We start from the raw sequence: 15,081 nt of genomic DNA on the forward strand, positions 1-15,081 counted from the left end.
TTGACATTTTTGACATTGTTTGACATTATTGACATTTTTTACATTTTTGACATTTTTGACATTTTTTGACATTTTTTTGACATTTTTGACATTTTTGACATTTTTGACTACATTTTTGACATTTTGAATTTTGACATTTTTGACATTTTTGACATTTTTGACATTTTTGACATTTTTGACATTTTTGACATTTTTGACATTTTTGACTATTTTTGACATTTTTGACATTTTTTGACATTTTTGACATTTTTTGACATTTTTGACATTTTTGACATTTTTGACATTTTTGACATTTTTGACATTTTTGACATTTTTGACATTTTTGACATTTTTGACATTTTTGACATTTTTGACATTTTTTGACATTTTTGACATTTTTGACATTTTTGACATTTTTGACATTTTTGACATTTTTGACATTTTTGACATTTTTGACATTTTTGACATTTTTGACATTTTTGACATTTTTGACATTTTTGACATTTTTGACATTTTTGACATTTTTGACATTTTTGACATTTTTGACATTTTTGACATTTTTGACATTTTTGACATTTTTGACATTTTTGACATTTTTGACATTTTTGACATTTTTGACATTTTTGACATTTTGACATTTTTGACATTTTTTGACATTTTTGACATTTTTGACATTTTTGACATTTTTGACTTTTTGACATTTTGACATTTTTGACATTTTTGACATTTTTGACATTTTTGACATTTTTGACATTTTTGACATTTTTGACATTTTTGACATTTTTGACATTTTTGACATTTTTGACATTTTTGACATTTTTTGACATTTTTGACATTTTTGACATTTTTGACATTTTTGACATTTTTGACATTTTTGACATTTTTGACATTTTTTACATTTTTGACATTTTTGACATTTTTGACATTTTTGACATTTTTGACATTTTTTGACATTTTTGACATTTTATTTTGACATTTTTGACATTTTTGACATTTTTGACATTTTTGACATTTTGACATTTTTGACATTTTTGACATTTTTGAACATTTTTGACATTTTTGTCATTTTTGTCATTTTTGACATTTTTGACATTTTTGACATTTTTGATATTTTTGACATTTTTGACATTTTTGACATTTTTGACAATTTTTGACATTTTTGACATTTTTGACATTTTTGACATTTTTGACATTTTTGACATTTTTGACATTTTTGTCATTTGACATTTTTGTCATTTTTGACATTTTTGACAATTTTGACATTTTTGACATTTTTGACATTTGTCATTTTTGTCATTTTTGTCATTTTTGTCATTTTTGTCATTTTTGTCATTTTTGTCATTTTGTCATTTTTGTCATTTTTGTCATTTGTCTTTTGTCATTTTTGTCATTTTTGTCATTTTTGTCATTTTTGTCATTTTTGTCATTTTTGTCATTTTTGTCATTTTTGTCATTTTTGTCATTTTTGTCATTTTTGTCATTTTTGTCATTTTTGTCATTTTTGTCATTTTTGTCATTTTTGTCATTTTTGTCATTTTTGTCATTTTTGTCATTTTGTCATTTTTGTCATTTTTGTCATTTTGTCATTTTTGTCATTTTTGTCATTTTTGTCATTTTTGTCATTTTTGTCATTTTTGTCATTTTTGTCATTTTTGTCATTTTTGTCATTTTTGTCATTTTTGTCATTTTTGTCATTTTTGTCATTTTTGTCATTTTTGTCATTTTTGTCATTTTTGTCATTTTTGTCATTTTTGTCATTTTTGTCATTTTTGTCATTTTTGTCATTTTTTGTCATTTTTGTCATTTTTGTCATTTTTGTCATTTTTGTCATTTTTGTCATTTTTGTCATTTTTGTCATTTTTGTCATTTTTGTCATTTTTGTCATTTTTGTCATTTTTGTCATTTTTGTCATTTTTGTCATTTTTGTCATTTTTGTCATTTTGTCATTTTTGTCATTTTTGTCATTTTTGTCATTTTTGTCTTTTTGTCATTTTTGTCATTTTGTTTTGTCATTTTTGTCATTTTTGTCATTTTTGTCATTTTTGTCATTTTTGTCATTTTTGTCATTTTTGTCATTTTTGTCATTTTTGTCATTTTGCAATTTTTGCAATTTTTGTCATTTTTGTCATTTTTGTCATTTTTGTCATTTTTGTCATTTTTGTCATTTTTTGTCATTTTTTTCATTTTTTTCATTTTTTCATTTTTGTCATTTTTGTCATTTTTGTCATTTTTGTCATTTTTGTCATTTTTGTCATTTTGTCATTTTTGTCATTTTTGTCATTTTTGTCATTTTTGTCATTTTGACATTTTTGTCATTTTTGTCATTTTTGTCATTTTTGTCATTTTTGTCATTTTTGTCATTTTTGTCATTTTTGTCATTTTTGTCATTTTTGTCATTTTTGTCATTTTTGTCATTTTTGTCATTTTTGTCATTTTTGTCATTTTTGTCATTTTTGTCATTTTTGTCATTTTTGTCATTTTTGTCATTTTTGTCATTTTTGTCATTTTTGTCATTTTTGTCATTTTTGTCATTTTTGTCATTTTTGTCATTTTTGTCATTTTTGTCATTTTTGTCATTTTTGTCATTTTTGTCATTTTTGTCATTTTTGTCAATTTTGTCATTTTTGTCATTTTTGTCATTTTTGTCATTTTTGTCATTTTTGTCATTTTTGTCATTTTTTGTCATTTTTGTCATTTTTGTCATTTTTGTCATTTTTGTCATTTTTGTCATTTTGTCATTTTTGTCATTTTTGTCATTTTTTGTCATTTTTGTCATTTTTGTCATTTTTGTCATTTTTGTCATTTTTGTCATTTTGTCATTTTTGTCATTTTTGTCATTTTTGTCATTTTTGTCATTTTTGTCATTTTTGTCATTTTTGTCATTTTTGTCATTTTTGTCATTTTTGTCATTTTTGTCATTTTTGTCATTTTTGTCATTTTTGTCATTTTTGTCATTTTTGTCATTTTTGTCATTTTTGTCATTTTTGTCATTTTTGTCATTTTTGTCATTTTTGTCATTTTTGTCATTTTTGTCATTTTTGTCATTTTTGTCATTTTTGTCATTTTTGTCATTTTTGTCATTTTTGTCATTTTTGTCATTTTTGTCATTTTTGTCATTTTTGTCATTTTTGTCATTTTTGTCATTTTTGTCATTTTTTGTCATTTTTGTCATTTTTGTCATTTTTGTCATTTTTGTCATTTTTGTCATTTTTGTCATTTTTGTCATTTTTGTCATTTTTGTCATTTTTGTCATTTTTGTCATTTTTGTCATTTTGTCATTTTTGTCATTTTTGTCATTTTTGTCATTTTTGTCATTTTTGTCATTTTTGTCATTTTTGTCATTTTTGTCATTTTTGTCATTTTGTCATTTTTGTCATTTTTGTCATTTTTGTCATTTTTGTCATTTTTGTCATTTTGTCATTTTTGTCATTTTTGTCATTTTTGTCATTTTTGTCATTTTTGTCATTTTTGTCATTTTTGTCATTTTTGTCATTTTTGTCATTTTTGTCATTTTTGTCATTTTGTCATTTTTGTCATTTTTGTCATTTTTGTCATTTTTGTCATTTTTGTCATTTTTGTCATTTTTGTCATTTTTGTCATTTTTGTCATTTTTGTCATTTTTGTCATTTTTGTCATTTTTGTCATTTTTGTCATTTTTGTCATTTTTGTCATTTTGTCATTTTTGTCATTTTTGTCATTTTTGTCATTTTGTCATTTTTGTCATTTTTGTCATTTTTGTCATTTTTGTCATTTTTGTCATTTTTGTCATTTTTGTCATTTTTGTCATTTTTGTCATTTTTGTCATTTTTGTCATTTTTGTCATTTTTGTCATTTTTGTCATTTTTGTCATTTTTGTCATTTTTGTCATTTTTGTCATTTTTGTCATTTTTGTCATTTTTGTCATTTTTGTCATTTTTGTCATTTTTGTCATTTTTGTCATTTTTGTCATTTTTGTCATTTTTGTCATTTTTGTCATTTTTGTCATTTTTGTCATTTTTGTCATTTTTGTCATTTTTGTCATTTTTGTCATTTTTGTCATTTTTGTCATTTTTGTCATTTTTGTCATTTTTGACATATTTTAACATTTTTTGACATTTGACATGTTTGACATTTTTGACATTTTTGAAATTTTTGACATTTTTGCCATTTTTGACCTTTTTTACATTTTTGACGTTTTTGATATTTTTGACATTTTTGACATTTTTGACATTTTTGACATTTTTGACATTTTTGACATTTTTGACTTTTTTGACATTTTTGACATTTTTGACATATTTGAAAATTTTTTGACATTTTTGACATTTTTGACATTTTTGACATTTTTGACATTTTTGACATTTTTGACATTTTTGACATTTTTGACATTTTTGACATTTTTGACATTTTTGACATTTTTGACATTTTTGACATTTTTTGACATTTTTGACATTTTTGACATTTTTGACATTTTTGACATTTTTGACATTTTTGACATTTTTGACATTTTTGACATTTTTGACATTTTTGACATTTTTGACATTTTTGACATTTTTGACATTTTTGACATTTTTGACATTTTTGACATTTTTGACATTTTTGACATTTTTGACATTTTTGACATTTTTGACATTTTTGACATTTTTGACATTTTTGACATTTTTGTCATTTTGTTTTTTTACATTTTTGATATTTTTGACATTTTTCACATTTGTGACATTTTTGACATTTTTGACATTTTTGACATTCTTGACATTTTTGACATTTTCGACATTTTTGAAAGTTAAGTTAAGTTTCCAGGAACCTTCTAATTAAAACAAGATGCTTGACATAATAATTTAAAATGTTTTTGTTTGAAATTCTTTGAATATTTTTGATTGCTATTTTAAAATAGCTCTTAGGCTTCTCAATGATTTCAATCAATGTCCTTCACGTGAAATCAAACTTATTATTGCCGCAGTGTCAAAAACCGGGTCCTTGAAAAAAGGGCCAATCCCACCGATTCCCGAGCCATCATAATGATGATTATTCTAAACTGTGTACGTACCCGCAAATTTTGCGCGCCAAGTCTCATTCAAACAGGACCGAGCAATCGAAAGAGGCAAAAAAAATCTATCAATGAACCGAACCGGAGGAGAGCAAACGACCAAACCCAAACAGAGAGTTTGCTGTCTGCCTAGGTAGGGGAGGAGCGGGCTATATGCGCCTATTAAGCGGAACACTGATTTAATCAAATATCACGGCGAATATGTGTACAAAAACTATATACACGTGTGCAGGCATCTGTTTTCTATACAATGGAATAATTTTTATGTTAAAATTTTCTTCTGTTTCCAAGAAAACGATTTTATTGTAAGTGTTGTCTAAAATGCCGAACCTCAAACCGTGCGGGCTAAATGCGCCTATTTATGTTTTGAACAAAATTTCTGTTTTTTAGGCAATATTTCCGTACAATTTAATTGAAACTGCTAGAAAGTAATAGTTTCCGTACGACAAAGCTGAAGTTTTATAAAAATCTATGTATATTATAATTTTGTGGAATAAAAGAAAATTTAGGGTTGCCATACTATGGAGGCAGTTCATATATGAGAAAAACTTTATCAAATCTGTCTTTAGATCTTCAATTCATTTTTAAGATGTCATTCAGAGCTTAGATTTGAAGGTTCAGTGAGAAAAATCATTTATTTATTCTATTTAACCTGTTATTTTAGGATGGAGGCATTTTACAAACATGATGGGGGCATACAAAAACACTCTATTATTCCACTAAATAATCATTATTAAACGTCCACAAAAGCTGAAATATGTTTAATTTCTTAAGTTCATTTGAGTAAGAAACAAAAACCATCCTAGTTTTTGTTGTAAACTTCTTTACGTATAATTTTTAAAAGTCGAAATATTACAACAAAATGTATCAAAACCTTGTATGATTTTTTAAATTTTTTTGAGTTTATAAATTCATAAAATTCTTTCTTGCCTTATGTTCTAAGCGTAGCACCCTCAAAATGCATTGGTTAGATAAGCTGTCTAGTCAGCCATTTCGCCAAACAGCCGTAGGGTCATTTAACCCGATAGGCCCATTTAGGAAACCTTTCCCCTAGGTATCTACAAGTGGATATCTAGTAGGATTCGCAGACAACGAGCGAATGGAAAATTGTTTGTTGCTATACGCGCGCGTTTCTCCCCGACGCGTATGGCGTATTCCTTCAGTAGTTAGTGTAGGCGCGTAGTATTTATTTCCCAATCAAACGCCAGGAATCGGTTATTTGTCGTTCGGTAGTCGCGTAGTACGGTCGCAATCCGAGGAGGAAAAAAAGTAAAAGGATTATTTTTGTTGTTTTTCGGTCAAAGAAAATTGCAATCCGTTAGACTTTCAATTTATAACTCGGTGCGTTTCGTTTGAACGAATGTCCCTACGCGGGAAACTGGGTTGAGTCAACGATGCGTGGCGATATCACCGAGCAAATGTTTGAACTACGTGATTGTTGTTTTTAGAATGTGAACTGTTTATTGATATTCGGTTTCCAAATAGTGAGTGCACCGATAGTGCGTTTTCACTTTCAAGATTGGATTTCAGCTCATTCAACAGTTTGGGGAGGATTCTGTGACTGATTGAGCGAAATGCGGAGGATGCACGATGACGACGTCGACGGCTCGTTCATCGGAAGTTCGACGCTAGTACAATGTTTTAACAGAACGTTTTAGCCGTGGTGTTGAAAAGCATTCCAGTCGATAAATAAAGTGTGTAGTGTAAACACATGCTCCCCCAGCTATAGTTAGCCGGCTGAAAATAATTGGTATTTATGGTCCAGATGGAGCAGTTCTACCTCATGCAGAGCGATTACTCGAAGAATAGTCAGGAAATCATTATTAATCGAATGTTTGGTCAAGTGGTTACCAGCTGGGAGATTATAGTGTGCACGTTCCTCACTTTTAACGTATCATTCCAAAGTGTCTTAGGAGTTTTGGGAAAGTGAATTACTTTAAGTGGATGACACTTTACCATTGAGAGAAGCAACAGGTTGAACATTAGTTCTCGGGCAAACTATCGAAGGATCACAATCCTACAGCCATGAATACGACATCTCCGAAATCTTCGCTAGTCAAGCTGGGCCTGCATCCCAAGAGCAAATCTTTCCGGGTGATGGTTCTCGGCCAGAGTGGGGTAGGGAAAACTGGTGAGTAGAATTGATTTTCGGTGAAATTTAGTGGAGTTATCGGATTATGCCTGGTAACAACGTGATGATTTATTTAATAAGGACCGATTGGAAATTGAACGAATAATATTTGAAAATTTGCCGTTTTAACAGTTTCGGGGTGAAATTGTTAAGGGAAAAATTACCGTGTATTTTAGATTCGAATGATGAAAACTACAACGTGATTTGGTATTCGAACTAAATTTCTGCACAATAAAAAATAATATTTTCTGGTACATACATTTATTCTCAGATCAATTGTGCCGTGTCCTGTATAGTTCCTTTTTAAAAAAATTTTCTTACGTTGTTATCAAAGCCATTGATATTCCAATAAATGAATGAAAGTTTAGGTTGTGACATTGAAGGCTTCACCATTTATTTAAAGTGGATGAACAAGGTTTTTATGTGTTTTTTAACAACATTTATGCAGGGTCCGGCACAAAAACGCCGCACAATTACTCCGCCAACTTTTTGTTAGCTGATTTGATTGGTCGCTGGATTTTTTGTTTGCTAAAGGTTAGTTCCGCTAAGTTTTAAGTCCACCAACAAAATGCAGAAGGTCCCATCTCGCAATTTTCATCGGACTTATCGCTAAATGAATGGTTCATTACAAAATAATTTTCCCTGAATTTATGCACCTTAAGGAGCTTCCCTCTAGCGGCGATAACAGAAAAAAATGAAAAAAAAAATGGATTTCACAAATCAGGAGAATTTGATGAAGGTAAAGATTTTTGTTTGAAAAGACAGAATTAGATGAATAGGCGTTTAACAATAACCGTAGAAAAATCTTTCAGTTTTTTCATTCTTTTTGTGTTTGCTGTCGTATAATGTATTTTATTACCTCTCTATTTGACGGTCTTTATGGCCACACCTTCGTTGACACACGCCATGTTAAAGAAAAAAAGGGTATCAATGAAGTTCAGAGGTTCTTTGTATTTTTACCAAGAACCTTATCAAGTTGGTAAGAACAAAACTGTCCGCATTGGTCATTGAAGTGGAGGCCGAAAAATAATTGAAAACATTATCTAAAGTTTCACTTATGGAACTATACACTTCAAGTTTTCATTTTTGAAGCTTCGAAACATTTTGATGACATGTTTTTAAACTTTAAATTATGGTGAAAAGGTTTAATTAAAAAAAATTAATTTCGAGTTGGGTGTAGAAAGTTACAACTCAATCATTCAAAATTATATTGTTTTGTCTTCAAAATTTATTTGTACTTTAGACATATCCGGGTATCGTTTTAGAGAAAAAAAAAAACTTTAGCTGACTGTTTTGATAAACGATGACAGTTTCTTTTCAAAGTTCGTTATTCAATTCGCACTTTGATCCGTTTAATTTCCATGAAAATTTCTCTAAAACGACGAATACCGTCAAACGGGGCATGCAACATTTGTATACCACATCACTTGTAATAAATTGTAATAAATTTTTCATTTAATGACAACAAAATGATGATGACATAGTTTCTCACATCGCGAGATAGATTTTTATAGTTATTGTTTCTCATAGAAAATTTAAAAAATCGAGCAACAGTTTACTAATTTTAATATTTTTCGATGCCGTAAAAAACTTTACCCTGTACGACGGGTTGGATAAATGATATCATCATTAAACTTCATATTGAATTTTGCATCCTATACCAACACTGTTGGTGTAAAAATATTTTTCGGTCAATCAAAATTTTTTTCAAATAAATATTTTTATAATTCACTTACCAGTCTAGGCTAAAAAACATCAAAATTCAAATAAAAGATTCACCGTTTAAATCTCGTTTCCATATGCTGGAAAATGATTGTTTTGCATCACACTTTAGTTAATTTCAAAATTTTATCCCTCACAACATTTTTATAATTTCAGCTAGTAAAATTTGTAGTATTTTACCCCTAAATATATGCAACACCCTCATGATTGCGTTTTCTTTCAGAACATTTTTGATAGAAAAAAATTAAAATTAAATTCGAATAATACTAAAAATTTCTTCAATTGGTGCTTTAACTATTAAATTTCAAATGTTTTTATTTGATTTTTCATTAAAAAAAAGGTTTGTGGCAACTTACCCCTTTTTCTTAGCGGGGTGAGGTGTTTTGGTGAGCTAAGCTTCGAATTATTCCAAATTTTACGGTTCCAAATTAAAGGGGAGAGTAAGGTCTAACACTTTCAAAAAATCGATTTTTATTTTTTTTAATTTTCTTATTGTAAAACATTTCAAGAATGTTGTGTCCAATTTTCAAGTCAATCGAAGCAAAACTGTAGAAATTATAGGCCTTTATCTCCTCTTATCTAATACTGCAAGAATTTTTGAGCAGAAACTTCAAACGCGTTTTTCTCGAAAGCACATTTTTAAAGTCAGTGGACATCGTCATTTAAAAACTACTTCACCGATTCTTTACAAATTTAGAATATATTTTCTACATATAAAATACCAAACCCCAACGATTTTCTTTTTTTTTAATTTGGGGAGATTTTACAGATAAAAAATGGCGGATTTTTTCGTGAAAAATCGTAGTTTTTACTTCAAACAGCCACAAAAATTCCATAATTTTTTTTTCAGTTAAGTAAAATCGTTGGGACCAGAAAAACATCTATTAAAATATTTTGCTTTGATTTTTTTACTTCAGATGATAGGTGCGCTATAATTATCATAATTTAAATATACTTCCTTTAATTTTGAATTTATTTAAAGCGAACCACTTTTCATGGCAACTGAGCTTCTAGATTGTTTTGAGTCTAAACTTAAACATAACTTTATAGTTTGAAGGTTGAAAGAGCCACCCTTAAGAAAAAAATAGGAGAGATCTACAATACAATAACACTAAGACACTAAACTCTAAAACACTAAGCCATTGTTTTTGTTAATAATATGAGGGTCTTCTTTCATTAAAATGGGAAGCGTCTATCAATACAATATATCAAAAGATCGTCTCATTATGTCAAAACGCTTACGTGTATCAATTTTTACCAATAATGCTTCGAGGATTGTAAAAATTTTGTCAATTTTTTTTTATTATTTTGTAAGAGAGCCCCCTTTTTGAATTTGAAGGAGTTTGAAACTAATATAAAAAACCATTTTCGGTCTCGAAAACGGCTACACAAAAAAAATTTACGTTGATCGGTTCAGAAGTTTCCGAAAATTGCTCAAATTGTGAAAAATTTCTAGTAATTTTGTATGGGAGCCGTGGCCCGCCCTCCCCTTGAGGGTCAATCAAAAGCAAGCGAGGTGTTCTACTCTAAACTCAAAATTTTTAATTATTAATCATATTTTGATGACGGAGTAAGGTTATTCGATATTAACAATCTTGACTCAGAACTGATTTCGAAACCTCTAAAACTAATCCAAAATTAAGGATTCAGCTAGATTTTTTCAAAATTTTCTCCCTTATTTATAGTTATTCATTTCTGAATATTTAATTTTAAATAAACTATAACTCATTCCAGAGATTCTTGTTCCATATAATCAAAATTGAAAAGAAAACTGTGTTTAAAAACGTTGTTCCAATTTGGTTTTACATTTCCTTCAAAATTTGATTGTTTTTGTTTTTTTTTTTTTTCATTTTCGGACTCGATGTTCATGAACCTCATTCTTATGCAAAATTCTAACATAAGAAAGCGTTTTTTTTTTAAATTTAGATTTGCAAGTCGGATTATTAAGACAATTTTTTTTCTTTTTCTGGGATTTTTATGTTGGCGGATGATTCATCCCTTAAATACATAGTAGAAATGAAGAATAATCATTGAAACCCAAAACATCTGAATAAAAATTATGGATTCATGAATTAAAAGTATGGACTCTGAAACTGATTGAAATTCTTGGCTCATATTTCTAAATTCGGAAACCGTTTTTGATGTCCATTACAGAAAACGAATTGAAATTCAAATATAGATTGAAAATTTAAATTTTGCATTCGGGTTCGCAATTCAGATTCAGAATTTTGTAGGTACTGTTCTAATTTCAGATTCTACCACAATCAAAATAAAAATAACAAGATGACTATTTCGGTTAGGACTTCAAATTGATTCAATGACTGAAATTAAGTAGAATTTGAGCTAATTTTTCAAGTTTTGCCTTATGAAAAGCTTATTAAAAAAACATTTTAAGGATTAATTTTTAATGCAAAGTAATTGATGATAGACATGTATCTTTTTTTTTAAAGAAATTGCGGGGAATTCCATATGTTTTGGCGTATTATTCTACACCGCAAAATTTTAATCTTTTACTTTTAATTTTGAAAATTTGATACATTTTTAGATTTTTTTTACTTTCGAAATTGAAGGCTTTCTAATAGAACTTTTTGCAAATTCAAATTAAATACGCAAAATTAAGCTGGCCAGGTTATCCGGTTTTACCCAGACTTGCCCGGATATTGAATTAAAAAAATGGACTCGGTCCGGTTACCAAAATTTTGTTGAGAAGATCCATGAGTTTGTCCGGGTTAATTCATATTTTTTTGGAAAATCAATCAAAAAATTCAAATGGCATTATTATAATTATGAAGTTATAAAGCTGACTTTAATAAAATAAATATTAAAGATTTTTTAGAAGCCTGAAATACGATTCAAAATCTGGCTATTTTTTTCAATGAGAAAAAAGAAATGATTTAAATGGATTTTGTAGAATAGTCCCTGGAGTTTTGTCAATTTTTTTCAGATATTGCCCGGATTTTGGTTTGAAAATTTGAATATAGAATGCCCGAATGTTATCCGGTTTTAAATAAAATAGCTCGGATTTTTTCGAACCGGATACGTGCGGGAGAACCTCTGCATCCTTCAGCTAAGTTGACCAGATTTTGATGCAAATTTTATGATTATTGAAAATTTCTTACTTTGTTACTAAAGGATTCTTCATACAAATCCTAATCATCATTCGGAAGATTTTGAGCTGTAGCTACTTCCTATTGAACACGAAAAACTGTTTGTGTTGAACTTTTAAAATTTATTTAAAATAATGAATAATCAATTAATATTAAAAATTATTATTTTTATTTTTTTTTAATTCAGCAAAACAGTCATAGAAAAAATAGGTCACCAAATCCCTCCCCCCCCATGAGTCAGTTCTTCCTGCGGCCCTGATGGGAGTCCCTCTTTTTTAGATTCGGAGGGGTTTGAAAGTATCAAAGATTCCATTTCCGGTCTCAAAAAAGGCTGCGTACCAAATTTCACGTTGATCGGTTCAGTAATTTCTGATGATTGTACGAATTATGTCAAATTGTTGTTAATTTGGTTGTTAATTTTATCGATTTTGAGGGTTTTTTTTAAAGTATTATAAAAACCATTCCCGGTATTGAAAATGGCTACACATCAAATTTAACGTTGATCGGTGCAATAGTTTCCAAAAATTGTTCACATTGTGTCAAATTTTTGTTAATTTTGTATGGGAGCCCCTCTTCGTTTAAGTCGGAGCCGTTCGAAAGTATTTTAGGAACCATCTGCGGCCCCTAAAACCCTTTTACACCAATTTTCACAACGATTGGTTCAGTAGTTTCCGATTCTATAGGGAACAGACAGATAGACAAACATTCATTTTTAAATACATAGATTCCTTTTTCTTGGTTTTGAAAAAGTCACCGTGAGATAAAAACTAAAATCCCCTAACTCAAAACTGACGAATTTCTTATCTGTTTGCCGTCATATTGCTCATTAAGGTTGCCAGAATTTTTTCAGCACATATCCGGGCCGGAAAAATAGGTACGTGCTGTTTTATCTGAAAACCTGGCAAATTCCGGGCATTTTATTTAAAAAAATGTCCAAAAAATCCAGGGTTTATTTCCGGGCAGATTTGGTCAAAACCCGGAAATTATATAACAACAACAACAAAATCGGAAAAAATATGAAAAAACGTTTTTTTTTCATTAAATATTTTCAGCGTATTTTTATAAAACTGTCTCAAAAAATCCGTTTTAGACGCAAAAATAGAAAAATTTTAAAACAGAATTAGATTTTTTTTGTTAGATTTTGCAAATAAGATGAATAAATCCGGGCAAAATCTGATTTTTTTTTAACAAAACCTGGACAACCGGGCGGGACCAGACTTTTGCCAAATTTTTTTTTTATTAAATATCCGGGCAATCTGGCAATCTTAGCCATGACTTTGTATTGTAAAAATTGGACTCAAATGATGAACTAAAAACGTTTTTCCTGATAATATTGGTCCGGATGCTACTTACATAAATTATATTGTTCTCTCAATTTTTTGAAAATATTTTATTAAAAAGTATAACTTATTTATTGGTTTCTTGAAAGAAAAAAAAAACAACAAATTCAAAACGGATTATGTTTTGAGTATTTTTATTGGCTCGATTATTCTTGCTCTAAAATAAAAATAAAAATCATCGCTAATCGAGTCCACGTTTTGACCAGAAACCAATTGTTATTTTTATTTAAAATTTATCTGATTTTGAAATTATTTTGACTCATATATACTGCCGTTCCAAGCTAAAGTGTCCCATGTAAAAAACTGGTAAACGAGAAAAACGCAATTGAAGTTTCAGCTATATTTCCAGTTTGGCTATAAAACTTAAAATTTACCGACAGTTTTTTCGTAGTGAACAGTACAAGTTAACCATTTTACAATGTTTTCTGCCAAAAAAAAATACATTTCCTACAACAAACGGAAAACATGAGCCAAAAATGCTTCGTGTGACACTTTTGCGTAGAATCAGAACGCATACCGATGCTAGTTCTACGAAAAACTGGCACACGGCTACACTTTTTCTATCTTTTAAAAAGCTTATATAGTTTCTGTTTTTCCCAAAAAATAAAGTTAAACCGTAATTTCATAAATACATTCCTCTTTGTTTATGAAAATGTAAAATTCAGTTTCGAACCTGTAAGTAGTGCCTCTCGAAAAGTGTTTCTCTGAATAGATAACTCAAGGCTCCTCATTCCCCCCCCACCCTCTATTTTAGTGTTCTTTTCGATGAATAACATATTTAACAGTTTGAAATCATCTTAAGTGATTTTTTTTGATAAAGTTAGCATGTTTCATAGAATTTTCTCTAGTGTGACATTCTTGCGTAGAAATATTAACATAGAGACAACCACCTTGATGAAAATTTCGTGTAAGTTCAGAACAAAGTATAGGTACTATGAGTAAAAGTTTAAATTGTGAGGAGATTTAACATAAAAGGAAGTAAGCCATGACTTTTGGGCATCGCACTATCGCACACGTTTTTGTTTTCGTCTATCAAAATTTTTTAAAAAAATCAAGGTCAACCAGAAATTTCGGAACTAAACAGTGGAAAATAATTGAATTAGTGGTTGGTGTAAGTTCTCAGAGTGTTTTTGATTTGTTTCAATTAAATGTTGGATCCTTATTTGGTAAGATTCAACCTTTACAACTTTTTTAAACGTTTATATCGTATATTTTTCTTAATGAACAATGTAAAGCATGGATCACGCAAAATCTGGACGCATTAAAAAGGGTCTATCTCGGAGCTATGTAAACGAAATAAAAATGTTTTGTGATCAAAATTTAGGGTTTTTATTGCACTTCAAAGGAAAAATAAGAAATAAATTATTCCGATGTTGTTTTGATAAAACTTCGAACTTTTCGTCGAGAACTACTCATCACAGTTTGGACACCCTATTCACTGACCTCAGTGGTCATTTTGTTCCACAATCTCTTCATCTCTGTTGCATCCCGAGTCGTCCTACCATTCTTCTCCATCTTCTGCTTGACAAATGCCCAAAATTTTTCGATAGGGCGAAATTGAGGGCAGTTGGGTGGGTTGATGTCCTTTTCAACAAAATCCACCCGTTGGCTCGATAACACTGTACATACCTCTTAGCTGTAGTGGCAGATTGCCAAATCTGGCGAAAACTTTACTGGTCCGCTGTGAGATATAATGTACGAAAAAAAAAAAACGGGTTTTAAGGCACTCCTCCTTGTACATTTCGGAGTCCATGGTCTTGTTTTTCACAAAAACCGGGG

At 29.3% G+C, this 15,081-nt stretch overlaps 1 protein-coding gene across 1 annotated transcript in view; it reads left to right on the forward strand.

Annotated features, from left to right (window-relative positions):
* The first annotated feature begins 6,239 nt into the window (after positions 1 to 6,239).
* The window catches only part of LOC129741159 (ras-related and estrogen-regulated growth inhibitor-like), a 38,202-nt gene continuing 29,360 nt past the window's right edge, over positions 6,240 to 15,081 (forward strand). The window contains exon 1 of the mRNA XM_055732867.1: positions 6,240 to 7,133. Within this exon, the coding sequence (XP_055588842.1) occupies positions 7,028 to 7,133 (106 nt within the window). The 5' untranslated portion in view covers positions 6,240 to 7,027. The remainder of the gene's footprint in view (positions 7,134 to 15,081) is intronic.

Source organism: Uranotaenia lowii, chromosome 2 (assembly GCF_029784155.1).
Source record: "Uranotaenia lowii strain MFRU-FL chromosome 2, ASM2978415v1, whole genome shotgun sequence".
Classification (NCBI taxonomy): Eukaryota; Metazoa; Arthropoda; class Insecta; order Diptera; family Culicidae; genus Uranotaenia; species Uranotaenia lowii.